This window comes from Erithacus rubecula (assembly GCF_903797595.1).
Source record: "Erithacus rubecula genome assembly, chromosome: 27".
Lineage (NCBI taxonomy): Eukaryota > Metazoa > Chordata > Aves > Passeriformes > Muscicapidae > Erithacus > Erithacus rubecula.
In genome coordinates this window covers 3,949,518-3,962,199 of record NC_136679.1, presented here as the reverse complement: position 1 = coordinate 3,962,199, position 12,682 = coordinate 3,949,518, and the positions used below count along the sequence as shown (strand labels likewise).

At 53.7% G+C, this 12,682-nt stretch overlaps 1 protein-coding gene across 2 annotated transcripts; it reads right to left on the bottom strand.

Moving 5' to 3' along the window:
• Positions 1 to 7,268: 7,268 nt before the first annotated feature.
• On the bottom strand, positions 7,269 to 12,148 carry LOC306812871 (myosin light chain kinase, smooth muscle-like). 2 transcript variants are annotated; one of them, XM_079327790.1, is made up of 11 exons: positions 11,702 to 12,148; positions 10,796 to 10,875; positions 10,269 to 10,441; positions 9,848 to 9,938; positions 9,534 to 9,737; positions 8,920 to 9,137; positions 8,511 to 8,634; positions 8,281 to 8,433; positions 8,016 to 8,136; positions 7,854 to 7,944; positions 7,269 to 7,553 (listed from the first exon to the last, which is right to left on the bottom strand). In XM_079327790.1, the coding sequence occupies exons 3-11, from the start codon at positions 10,282 to 10,284 to the stop codon at positions 7,456 to 7,458; spliced, it is 1,116 nt and encodes a 371-aa protein (XP_079183916.1). In that variant the 5' UTR covers positions 10,285 to 10,441; positions 10,796 to 10,875; positions 11,702 to 12,148; the 3' UTR covers positions 7,269 to 7,455. The 2 variants fall into 2 exon arrangements, with proteins under 2 accessions (XP_079183916.1, XP_079183917.1); XM_079327791.1 differs by having other exon boundaries at positions 10,269 to 10,437.
• Between the last annotated feature and the right edge of the window lie 534 nt (positions 12,149 to 12,682).

The following is a 12,682-nucleotide window of genomic DNA, read 5'->3' as shown; positions in this document are numbered from 1 at the left end:
TTTATTGTATTGTATTGTATTTTATTTTATTGTATTTTATTTTATTTTATTTTATTTTATTTTATTTTATTTTATTTTATTTTATTTTATTTTATTTTATTTTATTTTATTTTATTTTATTTTAATTTTTATTATTTTATATTTTATTTTATTTCTTATTTTCTAACTTTACTCTAGACTTACTTTTATACTTATTTCCTTATTTTATATTTATTTATTTTTAAATTTTATTTTTATTTTTCTAAACTTTATTCTAGACTTATTTTTGTATTTATTTCATTTTTTTTATTTTTTAAACATTATTCTAGATTTACTTTTGTATTTATTTCATGTTTTTATTTAATTTCTTATTTTTTTAAACTTTTTTTCTAGATTTACTTTTATGTTGTATTTATTTCATATTTTTATTTCATTTAATCTTAATTTAGTTTTGTTTTTTTAATATTGTCCTTAAATTTTTTATTTAATTTTATTTATTTTTTTAAAAGATTGCTCTTAATTTATTTTTATTTTGTTATTTTACTTTGTTTTATTTTCACTCCTGTTTTCCCTATATTTTCACATGGCTTATTTATTTCATTTAATTTTATTCCTATTTTAAAATTTACTTTCATTCTATTAGTTCAATCAATTTTTGCTTTAACTTTTATGTTCTATGTATGTATCATTTAATTACATTTTTTTAAACTTTATTAACTTTATTTGCACTTAACTTATTTATTTAACAGTCTTAGTGCATTCTATTATTTATTTAATTTTAAAATTTCCATTTATTTATTTATTCATATTTTTATTTAGTCTTTTTATTTGACTTTCCTTTTGTATTACAGTGATTTATTACTATTTTATATTATTTATTTCTATTTAATTTTATATTTTTATTATATTTAACGTATGTCTTATTTTATTTGCTCTTTGACTTCTTGCTTTTTATTTTATTTTAACTTTTTTTTTTTACCTTATAATTTTATTTTTTTTTAATGTCATTCTGCTCCATCACTCATTTATTTTCAGGCAGGTGCTGGGCTCCCCCTCCCCCCTCAGCCAGCACAGAGGGGGCTGAGCCCGAGCAAACTCATCACAGCCCGGGCAGGGCAGAGTCCCTGGTGGGGACACACCGGGGGGGGGACAAATCCCACCCTTGGGATGCTCCTGCTGTGCCACAGGTCGTGGGGACAGGGACAGAGCTGGGCTGGCACCCACAGTGTCCCCCAGCTGTCCCCCAGGGTCACAGCAGGGGTGCCAACAGGACCTGGGGACAGGGGTGGGGATGTGGCACTGGATTCACACTGGGGACAGGGATGTGGCACTGGATTCATCCTGGGCACAGGGATGGGGATGTGGCACTAGATTCACCCTGGGCACAGGGATGTGGCACTGGATTCACCCTGGGGACAGGGATGGGGATGTGGCACTGGATTCACCCTGGGGACAGGGATGTGGCACTGGATTCACCCTGGGGACAGGGATGTGGCTCATCCCGATCCTGCTGTGACCCTGCCAGGACAGCAGGGCATTGCACACATCAGCTCTGCTGAGATTCAGGGAGGTTTGGTGACAGACACTGAGGTTTGGTGAGATTTGGTGAGATTTGGTGAGATTTAATGCACTTTAGTGAGATTCAGTGAGATTCACCAAGGGTGGGTGAGATACACTGAGTTCTGGTGAAATTTGCTCAAACCTAAGATTTGAGGAGAGGTGCTGAGGGATGGGGGTGGATCCAGAGGCAGCCCCAGGACCCCGCCCCAGCCCCAGGATCCCTGTCCAGCCCCAGGACCCCTTCCCAGCCCCAGGACCCCCTCCCCAGCCCCAGGACCCCCTCCCCAGGACCCCTGCCCAGCCCCAGGATCCCTCCCCAGCCCCAGGACCCCCTGCCCAGCCCCAGGACCCCTTCCCAGCCCCAGGACCCCCTCCCCAGCCCCAGGACCCCCTCCCCAGGATCCCTCCCCAGCCCCAGGACCCCTTCCCAGCCCCAGGATCCCCTCCCCAGCCCCAGGACCCCTCCCCAGCCCCAGGCTCCTGTGGCACCTCCAGGCCAGCAGGACCCACCAGGTGTCACCCACAGCACCACAGGGACCAGGGGAACGTGCCAGGCCTGTTCTGCCAACCTCCCCCACCCTCTGCAAACCCCAAATTCCAGGCAGGGGACACACAAGGACAGCAGGCACCCATTCCCATGGAGTGATGTTGTGTCCATCCCATTGTCCCTGGGGATTTGGGAGCTGGGACAGGACTCGTGGGCAGCTCAGCAGCACCAAAGTTGGGGTCACCCATATTTGGGGTTGTTTTGATATTCCAAGGCTCAATTTTCCAGTCAGAATCTCTTTTATTAAATATTTCAGCTTCTCATTAAATATTTCACATTTCATTTCCAGGCCCAGGTTTTAAGGGAAGGCACTGCAGTCCCTGTGGGCACAGGGATCCTGCTGCTGTCCCAGAGGTGTGTCCAGGGGAGATCATTGTCCCCAGGACCATGTGTGGGACAGGGCACAGTGGGGACTCTGAGGTGTGGGACCCACAAACATCGTGCTGTAAGCCAGGATCATGGAATGGTTTGGGTTGGAATGGGCCTTAGCAGCCAGTCCCACCCCCTGCAGGGACATCTTTCCACCAGAGCAGGCTGCTCCAAGCCCTGTCCTTGGACACCTCCAGGGATTTAGTTTCCTTTTTTTAATATTGTCCTTAAAATTTTTATTTAGTTTTATTTATTTTTATTTTGTTATTTTACTTTGTTTTATTTTCACTCCTGTTTTCCCTTTATTTTCATGTGTCTTATTTATTTCATTTAATTTTATTCCTATTTTAAAATTTACTTTCATTCTATTAATTTAATCAATTTTTGCTTTAACTTTTATGTTCTATGTATGTATCATTTAATTACATTATATTTAAATTTATTAACTTTATTTACACTTCATTTAACTTATTTAACAGTCTGATTTCATTCTTTTATTTATTTTATTTTAAAATTTCCATTTATTTATTTATTCATATTTTTATTTAGTCTTTTTATTTGACTTCCCTTTCGTATTACAGTGATTTGTTACTATTTTATATAATTGATTTCTATTTAATTTTATATTTTTATTATATTTAACGTATGTCTTATTTTATTTACTCTTTGACTTCTTACTTTTTATTTTAACTCCAGGGATGGGGCAGCCACAGCTGCTCTGGGCTTGTGTTTGGGGTGAAACGCCAGAGCATCCAGGCAGCCGCTGCCTGCCCTCGGCTGGGGATGGGTGCGAGGGGCTGCGCTGAGGCTCTGGAGCGGCAGCAGGAGCAGGGCCAGGCCGACAGTACCATCTCCTGGCGGCGGGCAGGGCTGCGGGCCGGGGGGACACCCGCCCCTTGCTGGGGGAGCTGCTCCATCAGCGGCCCGGGGCACGGAACCCAGCTGCAAACAGGGAGCCCAGGCTGGAACTGGGGCTGCTGGAGGTGGCAGGGCAGTCCTTGCACAGGTGACAGAGGGAGGATGGGCTGTGGAGCATCCACCCCCATCCAGCCCCAGGCACGGGGATCTCTGGAGATGGAACCCCCCAGACCGCCCTGGTTGGGGGGGACCCCACTGCTCTCCTGCTGCTGCACCTTGGGGTGATGGTTCTTGAGCTCCTGGTACCTCCAAGAGCCTCCTGAGCCCAGAACCAGCTGGGATTTTTGGGGGTGAGGAACCCCACTGGTGAGCTTTGCTGGGAGGTCAAGGCATCCCAGCTCAGCTGTTCCCTCAGCACTCACAGCTTCTGAGCCACCCTCCCCTCTGCCCTGTCCCTGTGCCCTTTGCACCACATCCTTGGCACCACCCTGTCCTCATACTCCCATGTCTTCTTTCAAGTTTGGTACATGAGGTGTTTACCTGACAGCTCCAATCAGCCCAGGGCTGGTCACTTCCTGTGATAAAAGTCCTTTAAAAACCATTCTACAAGCATCACATTCAAATAGCCATCTTCAGTGTGTGCCCAGGGCTACACTTTTTACATTAAGGGTGATTTCAGATGCTTAAGTTTGTTTTCTTAATTAATTTCAATTCCCTGGAAAACACAAACACAATTGGATTTTTTTCCTCTGAATTTGCAAGTCCACCAAAAAAAAAAAAAAGAAAAAAAACCTCTGTTTCTTGATATTAGACTTCCCAGGCAGTATTCCCTCATGCAAACAAGCATTCCCAGGTTTAGATTGTGCAACATGAGGTTATCTGATCCCCTGGCACTGAAGGATAAAGCTCCAGAAACTTGAGGGTATTTGGGCAGCTGACCCCACATGTGTTCCTCAAAGAGCTGGACCTGGGGGCACCTGAAATACTTGAGATATGATACCTGAGATAAGGTAGGAACCACTTCTCAAGACTCCCCAGGGGACACCACTCATCCCTTCTGCCCCCATGGGGGATTCCTGAGGATTTGAGGACATTCTCTGGTTGTGTGGCTGAAGTGAAGGTCAGCCCAAGAATCTGTCTTGATGAAAGGACAAGATCTTAATTCCTTTGCCTCTGAGATCCTGAGATTAGAATTCTATTTTCAGCACTGCTGAATTTCTCAGTGGCTGTAATGAGTTCTAGGTATAATTCACTCTCCATTCCTCCCTGAATTGCAGAGTTTAGTGTGTTAAGCCATGGCAAGCAGCAGAAGGAGAAGGAACACGTTTTCTGTCAGTAAACAAGCTGCTTCTGTAGGTAAATCAGATTTTTAAGGTATAAATATAGGTTAAGAGAAGAAAAAGTTCATTCCTGGAGTCCTGGGACTTGGACTTTCAGGGCCAAGAGGAGTTTGGAAAACAGAGGAAGATAAACATTGCTCCCAACCAGAAATATTTTGGTAATGTCACATGGTAAATAGCTCATCAAGGGGATTCATTATATGCAACTTGGTGTTTGCTTATCATCTGCAGCTTGAGCAGATTCAGCACTGCTCCCAAGGGATGGGGCTGGAATCTGTGTAAGGAGGAAAACATGGAATAGAGAGAGGGTAAAACCCGGGGTGTGATGTGGGGAAAGGGGTTCCTCAGCCTCCCTCTGCTGCCCAGGGCTGGGAAACACTGTGGGCAGAATATGGAATATTTTTATTTGTTTATTTGTTTCTAAGGAGCTCCTTCTCCAACTAGGAGCAGGGAATCCAGGGCTCTTGCTGAAAACAGGGGAGGAAGAGGAAGCAGGTGAGTTCTGTCAGGATCTCTGCCACAGCTGCTGGATCCTGTGAGGAATCACAGAGCCCCTGAGATCAAGACCACTGCTGACCCATGTCCCCAAGTGCCACATCCACGGGGCTTTTACACCCCTCCTCTGCCCTGGGCAGCTGTGCCAGGGCTGGACAGCCCTTTGGGGTAAGGGATTGTCCCTGATCTCCAATCTAATCCTCCCCCTGCCCAGCCTCAGGCCACTTCCCTTGTCCTGTCCCTGGAGCAGAGCCTGACTCCCCTGGCTGTCCCCTCCTGTCAGGGAGCTGTGCAGAGCCTGAAGGTCCCTCCTGAGCCTTCTTTTCTCCTGACTGAGCCCCTTTCCCAGCTCCTTCAGCTGTTCCTGGTGCTCCAGACCCTTCCCAGCTCTGTTCTTTTCTCTGAATGCTTTCCCTGGCAGGTGAACCCTCTGCAGTTCTTGCAGGAAAACCCCTGAGCCTCCTTTTCTCCAGGGAACGTTGGGGATTTCCAAAAGGGCTCCCCCTTCTCCAGCAGCAGATCCACACACAAGTTCACAAATAGAGTTCTGTCCTAAATTTCATCCTCCATTTCCAAGAAGAGATAAGGCCACCAAGCCCCAGGCAGGGCATGTGACAATCTGTCCCCCCCAGAGCTCTCCTGCTTCCCGTGGTCAGATGGAGCCATCAGCCATGGACACTGAACAGGAACAGGCTTTTGCCACAAAAACTCGAGGCAGGCTGGGCACTGATAAAGCCCTGGCAGCTGGGAGTCTGTCTCACAGCAGGGGGCAGGGAGGTGACACATCCCTCCCCACAAGGGGTGCAGCCCCTGGGACTGCTCTGCCATCTCTGGGGGCTGCAGGATGCCAAATCCTGCTCTGGATCCTCCTCTGGTGGCCACCAGCTTCTAGAGGGTTCAGCAATCTGTCCAGGGCAGATTTGTCATCACTGGCCCAGCAGCAGCTCCCAGGGCTGGTGTCCCATGAGTGGCTCCAGGCAGAGCTCTCAGATGTGTTCCCATATGGAGTGGGTGGGGATTCGGTTCTGTTTAATAAAAATAACGATTTTCCTCCTTGCCTCTGCTCCAGGAAGAGGAGGAAGAAGGGTTGAAGCTGTGCAGTATTTGGGACAGCTGGACCCTGGTGCTGGGCAGGGGTCTGGGCTGCCTCTGGCAGCAGCAGGGGCTGGAGGAGAGCAGCCCCCAGCCCACAGTCAGTAGGTTTTATTCAGGGTTTTCATGGAATCACACAGTGGTTAATGCTGGAAGGAGCCTCTGGAGGGCACCTGATCCACATCTCTGCTGCAGCAGGGGCCCCAGGATCAGCCTAGACAGATTTTTAATATCTGCAAGGATTAAGAGCACACAGGCTCCCAGGGCAGCCTGTGCCAGTATTCCATCAGCAGTAAGGAGTGTTTTCCTGAGGTTCAGAGGGTATTTCAGGTGGTGCCCAGGGACTTTGGGCACTGCTGAGAGGAGCCTGTTTTCACCCTCCCTTCAGGTCTGGATGTGAAGTGATGAGACACCTCTGAGCCTTCTCTTCCCTAAACAATCCCAGCCCTTCCTTGTGGGTGAGGGATTCCAGTTTTTCTCTCAACCTTCATCAACCTGTGCCCTGTGTGTCCATGTCACTGTTGTAGTGGGGTGCCCAGAACACAGCACAGTCCTGCAGAAGTGGAGTCACTGAATTTGGGAATGATCCCTCCCTCCTCCTGCAGCCCAGAGTCCCATTCACCACCTTATACCAAGGGCACACTGATGGTTCATGGTCACTCCAGTGCCCAGCAAGAGCCCCAACCCAATTCTGTCCCAGCTGAGTGTCCCCCAGCATATCCCGGTGCTGGTTGTTCTTCCCCAGGGCTCCCAAACACCAAGTTCTGCCTCCTTAGGCCAAGGCTGGAGGTCCCACAGCACTTTCCAGCCCCACCAGTGCCAGGGTTGGCCCAGAAATAGAGAGACCAGAGGCTCCTGTGAGCTCAGGACATACTCATAAGAACACCCATGGCTGCTGTGCCCAGGGCCAGCTTCACTCCTGGAGAGGGCAAGAGCCTGATCCCAGCTCCCAAAGGGTGGGCACAGCCTAAGCAGCTCTTTCCTGTCTCTCCCAGTGAGTTTGGGGGAAATAGAACCAGGACAGGGAGTGCAGAGATTGTCAGTGCTTTATTGGGGGTAGGTGCCTGCATTCCTTGCAGGGACAGCAGCATAGAGACACCATGGGACCCCAGAGCTCACCCACAGAAGGGTCTGGGTCTGCCCCAGGCTGGCCAGGTCACTGTGGGAGCTGCTGGAGGCACCATCCCCATCTCCAGGTAATCCAGGATGGGGCTGTCACTGCCCTGAGGCTGCAGTGCTCCCACCATCCTCCTCCTGGTCTGTCAGCTGCTCCAAGGGCTCAGGACCTTGCTGGGGCTGTTCCTTCTCCAAGTCTGCAGGAGATGGGCAGAGGGAATGGGAGGGGTTGGCTGGATCCAGCCTCTCCCCTGTGCTGGATGCACCCCTGGGGATCAGCTCTGGGTCACACAGAATGGGATGAGCTGCCCAAGGTTGCCCCACAGGGATGAGGAGCCCTGGAGCAGAAATGACACTATGGGACCATGGCTGGATGTTTAGTGACACCCAGGGAGGAGCAAAAAGAGGAGGAGGCTGCCCAGGAGGACAAGGTGGAGATGGCAAAGCAGAGAGAATGGGCTGGGGGGGTGCTGGAATGGTGCCCCGGGGGCCATCACCTTCCTCATCCTGAGCCTCGGGTGCCTTCCCCTCCAGGCTCTGGGACAGCAGGGTCAGCCTCTTGAGGGCCAGCAGGGCTTTTCCTGTTTTCTGGGGGAAGAGAACGGGCGCTGAGCCCCTCGGGCAGAGCCACCCCCCCGCCCCCACCATCCCGGCAGTACCTGCCACTTGCGCCGAGCCAGGAACTGCCGGATCCGCTCCTTGGGCAGCGCCCGGGGGCTGCGGGGCTGGGGCTGCTGCAGCCAGGGGTGCAGCAGAGCCCCTGCACTGGGGAGCCGCCGGCTGCAGCACAGACAGGGGTCACAGGGGGGCTGCTCCACCCTCAGACCCTCAGCTGGAGCATCCCTCCACCAAACAGGCAGAGCTGTCCCCTGCCCACCCCCTGAGCCAAACCCAGCTGAGCAGCACAGCCACGCCCAGCCCTACCGGGGGTCCTTCTGCAGCAGTTGGCTGATGAAGTCCTTGGCTTGCTGGGAGATCTCTGAGAAGGTCTCCTCCTCAAAGTCCCACTGGGCAGCTGTGACATTGCTCAGTGTCTCCATGTCAGTGTCCCCCTGGAAGGGTGACTCCCCACTCAGCCTGAAGAGGTGACCCGGGGCATCAGTGACAGCTCAGCCCCCTCCAGCCCAGCCTGCCCCGCCCAGGAGGGCACTCACAGGATGTAGCAGATGACACCAACACTCCACATGTCGGTGGACAAGCTCACGGGCTCAAAGGCGACCACTTCTGGAGCCATGAATTCAGGGGTACCGTGCAGCACCTTCACAGGGGTGCCTGGAGCTGCAGAGAGGGTGCAGGAGGCCAGTTGGGATCTCCCTGGGGCAGAGGACACACCAACACACCCCAGGGGGAGCTGCCACCCTCCATGCCCTCCTTGGTGCTCTCCTGCACATCTGTGTGCCAAACACCCACAGGGGTCTCAGCAGCAGCACTGGGGACACACAGCTTTCCCCAGAGCACCGTGTGCTAATCAGGCTGGGCCCTGGTTTGGTGTCCCAGGGGCCAGATCCTGTCCCTGAGACAGGGACAGTCCCACCCTGGGCATTAGGAGCCCCTCCTGCTCACCCAGCTTCCGTGCCAAGCCAAAGTCGATGATCTTGATCCAGTGGCTGCCGGGGCTGACACAGACGATGTTCTCGGGTTTGAGGTCGAGGTGGACGATGGCCTGGCCGTGCATGAACTGCAGCCCCTCCAGGATCTGCTGCACATACTGGGCACTGCTGGGCTCTGTGTGCTCAAAGTCATCGTCCACGATGCGCTCAAAGAGCTCCCCACCTGCCACGCTGGGGACAACGAGCTGCTGGGGACCCTTGGGGCTCCTACAGCCCCAGGAAGGGGAGCCCCACCAGAAAACCCAGACTCAGCATTCTGGGAGCATCTCTCCACCCTCATCTCCAGGAGCTGCAGGCTTCCCATCCATCCCACACCAGAACCCCACAGCACAGGGACCCTTCCCCACCTGCCACTGTGGGGACAATAAGGTTCTGGGGACCCCTTTGGGATGTACCAGCCCTGAGAGGGGGAAGCCCCATCAGACAGCCCAGACTCAGCACTCTGGGAGGATCTCACCACTCATACCTCCAGAGCCACCAAGTTCCCCATCCACAGCACAGGGATCCCTCCCCACCTTCAGTGCCCCCCTGGCACCGCCCCAGCCCCCCAAACCTGCCTCCACTCACTACTCCATCACCATCACCAGCTCTGTGGGGCCCTGGAAGGCATCGAGGCACTGCACGAGGCGTGGGTGGTGCAGGAGGTTCATCAGCTCCACCTCGGCGCGAGCCGCCTGCTTCTCCTTCGCCGTGCGCGCCCGGAAATATTTCCCAGCCCGGATTTTGCTGGTGGCCTTTTCCTGCAGCTTGTACACTGTCCCAAATTTCCCCCTGGCACAGAGAGAGGATGAGGGATGGAGGAGCCACCTGCATCCCAGCAGGGCTGCTCATGGGCAGCCACGGGCCATCCCCAGTGATGGGGACATGGGACCCTCACTTACTCCCCCAGCTTCTCCAGCTGTGTGTACAGATCTGAAACCTTGTCCTTGCTGTTGATGACCACATCACGGTGTTCAAAGGCCTCCTCAGCTCCTGGGGGATGGATTAAGGTGGGCCATGCAGGGATTCCCCATGCTTTGGGGACTACAGGGGCCTGTCTTCCCCTCTGTGCTCCCCCTGCTCCATCTGGGACCAACCACCCTCCACACAGTGTGGATGACACCTGGGGAGAACATGGGGACAGGAGCTCCTGGGGCAGCCCAGCACCCTGCAAGTTAGGTTTGGGGTGAAAGGTGCTTTAGGATCAAGAATCCAAGAGAAAGGGGGCCAGGATGGGATGGAGATCGGGGGGATGGACAGGGGTCACATCATTGCTGGGGTCCCCTGTGCCTCCCTGGGGACAGGCCCAGGGCTCTGCTGTACCTCCTGCCTGGGACATGGTGGTGCCACTGGCTCCTCACAGGGTGCTGGCACAGTCAGGACAGGCACTGGATGTGTCCCCAGGCTCTGGCAGCCCCGAGCTGGGACAGGGGTGCTGGGACAGGTGCTGGCTGTGTCTCTGCTGCAGCTGCTCCCTGGGGTTCTGCACCTTCTGCCTGCCACAGAAGAACCCTGACATTGCTCCACCAGCATCCACACTCCAGATCCCCCCGAGGGGTACCTCTTGATGGACCCAAAGGAACCAAGCCAGATTTTAAAGCAAGGCCCCATTTTGGATGGTGACAACCCCTACCCAGGAGCCCCTCAGGCTCCAAGCCAATGTTTTTCCCATGCACTGCCTTACATCAGCCAGGAAATCCCCAGGAAAACCACACTTGTAGGGCAAAGGAGCTGTTTCCTTACAGTCCCCTCCATGCTCTATCCCCAGCAAAGTTGGGAGGACAAACAATGACACCCAAGGGTGTCAGGCAACAGCACCCAAACCCCAACCCGAGAGCCACAGCACTGACCTGTTGCTGTTCAGTCCCTCCTGTCCCAAGTCACCCGCGGGTCCCTGACCTTCCCCAGTCACTGCAGAGCCACCAGGGAGCTGGGGAGGCAGGGAAGGGGTGATGCTGGAGGTTGAGGACACGCACATATGGGGATGTCTCGGGGTACAGCCAGGAGCATTCCTCCCCCTCCAGTGCTGGGAACAGCCCTGATTCTCCCCTCCCTTTCCTTCCCAGCACAGCGCTTCCGGACTTGGGGGATAAACAACCCCCACCACTCAGGAGCTCTCCCCAGACCGTGCCCCAACGCCCCGTTTGGCACCAGGCAGGGCCACAGGTTTGCAACACAGAGCTAATACAGAGGAACCCCAGAGTAGAGGAGGAGGGAGAGGCTGCAGAAACCTGACACACCTCATTACACAGGATAGACCTCCTGCCTCTCAGCAGAACCTGGCCCCTCTCAGGGGTTAAATCCACAGCCCCGGCCAACCCCCGCCCCCGTCCCAGCCCGTGGGTGGGTTCCTGCAGAGGGGCTGAGCACCCACACCTGTCCCCGTCCTGCTCCACCTGCAGCCAATATCCCAGAGGAGCCAGCGCTCTGCCCAGCACAAGCCCCGGGCTTCGGCTTCAGGCAAGAGGGGGTGAAGATGAAGGGGGAGTTGCAAAACTCCTCCGGGCCTCCAAAGCAGGTGATTTGGAGGGAAAATGTGTTTCCCGGCTTTTATCCCCCAAAAGCAGGAGCGTGCAGCCGCTCTGGCGCCCGGTGCTGCCCTTGGCCCAGATTTAAAATGGGGAAAGCACCGAGATTTCCTCCCGGAGCTGACTCCAGACCCGGGGATCAGGCAGTAGCACCGCACAGGTACCCGGAATCCCCGGGGAGCCCGGTGGCACAGCAGCCGGGGCAGAGGGCTTGTCACCTGGGGTTACCTGCTGTCCGGAGCCAGGTCTCGGGGAGATTGGGGCCGTGCCAGCGCCGCCAGACGCGTCCCAGTGCCGCTCCCAGGCTCGGCACAAAGTCCACGGCCTAGGGCAGGGAGTAGGGGACAAATGTCCCCAGGGCAGTGGCGGGGTCACCACGGCCTCGCTGTGCCTGTGTCACCGCGCCCTTGCCTTGGGCAGGGGTCCCCCCCTAGTCCCGGGGCTCGGGGATGCGCGGATGCTCCGGGCTCGGCGGTGCCGCCAGCGCTCGGCTCAACCCCGCTGGGATATCGACAGCCGGGGACAGGAGAGGACACGGGGTGGCCTGGCTGGGGTCAGGCGATGGAGCACGGCTGGATGCACGGCCGTGAACAGCTCCACCTGCGGCTCCGAGCCCTCGGCCCCGCTCCGAGCGGGCGGTGCTGGCAGCTCCCGGTGCACGGAGAGAGGAGAGAGCCCAGGAATGCGAGGGATCCCGGCAGCCACTTGATGTCAGTGTCGGCCTGATTCTAGTCTCGATGACAGCGGGAAAAGGAGCAGAAAAAGGCCGGGAAGGGGCAAAGATTTGGGGTCTGGAGGATCTGTGGAGGGCCTGGCAGCACCCGCGTCCCTGCGCCGTTGCCGGGACCGAGCGCTCGGCTGGAGGGTGAATCCCCCGGAGCCGCATTCCCTCTGAACGGAGCATCAGCATCCATGGGACATCAACAGCAGGAAAAAGCTGCTGCTGGTGCAGGGATCGACGCACAGATCAATCCATCCTTTGGGACTGTCTCGTTACCGACAGCACTATCATTTACCGTCCACTGACCCCCCGTCCTGCACCTTGCTTTCGGGTTGGGAAGGTGGCCCATCCCAAACATCCAGTGGTGCCTTACCCACCACGGACCACCCTCTCTCTTCATGCCTTATAAAATTAATTCATGATCTAATTCATTAATAGTCGCACCCAGGCAGCCATGTGTTCCTGTTTTGGGAATCCAGTTGCCCATC

Coding starts and splice junctions, on each gene's coding strand:
- LOC306812871 (XM_079327790.1), bottom strand. Junction 9,738..9,847: donor CAGCTGGAGAAGCTGGGGGA/GTAAGTGAGGGT, acceptor TCTCTGTGCCAG/GGGGAAATTTGGGACAGTGT. Junction 8,434..8,510: donor GGTGTCATCTGCTACATCCT/GTGAGTGCCCTC, acceptor TCACCTCTTCAG/GCTGAGTGGGGAGTCACCCT.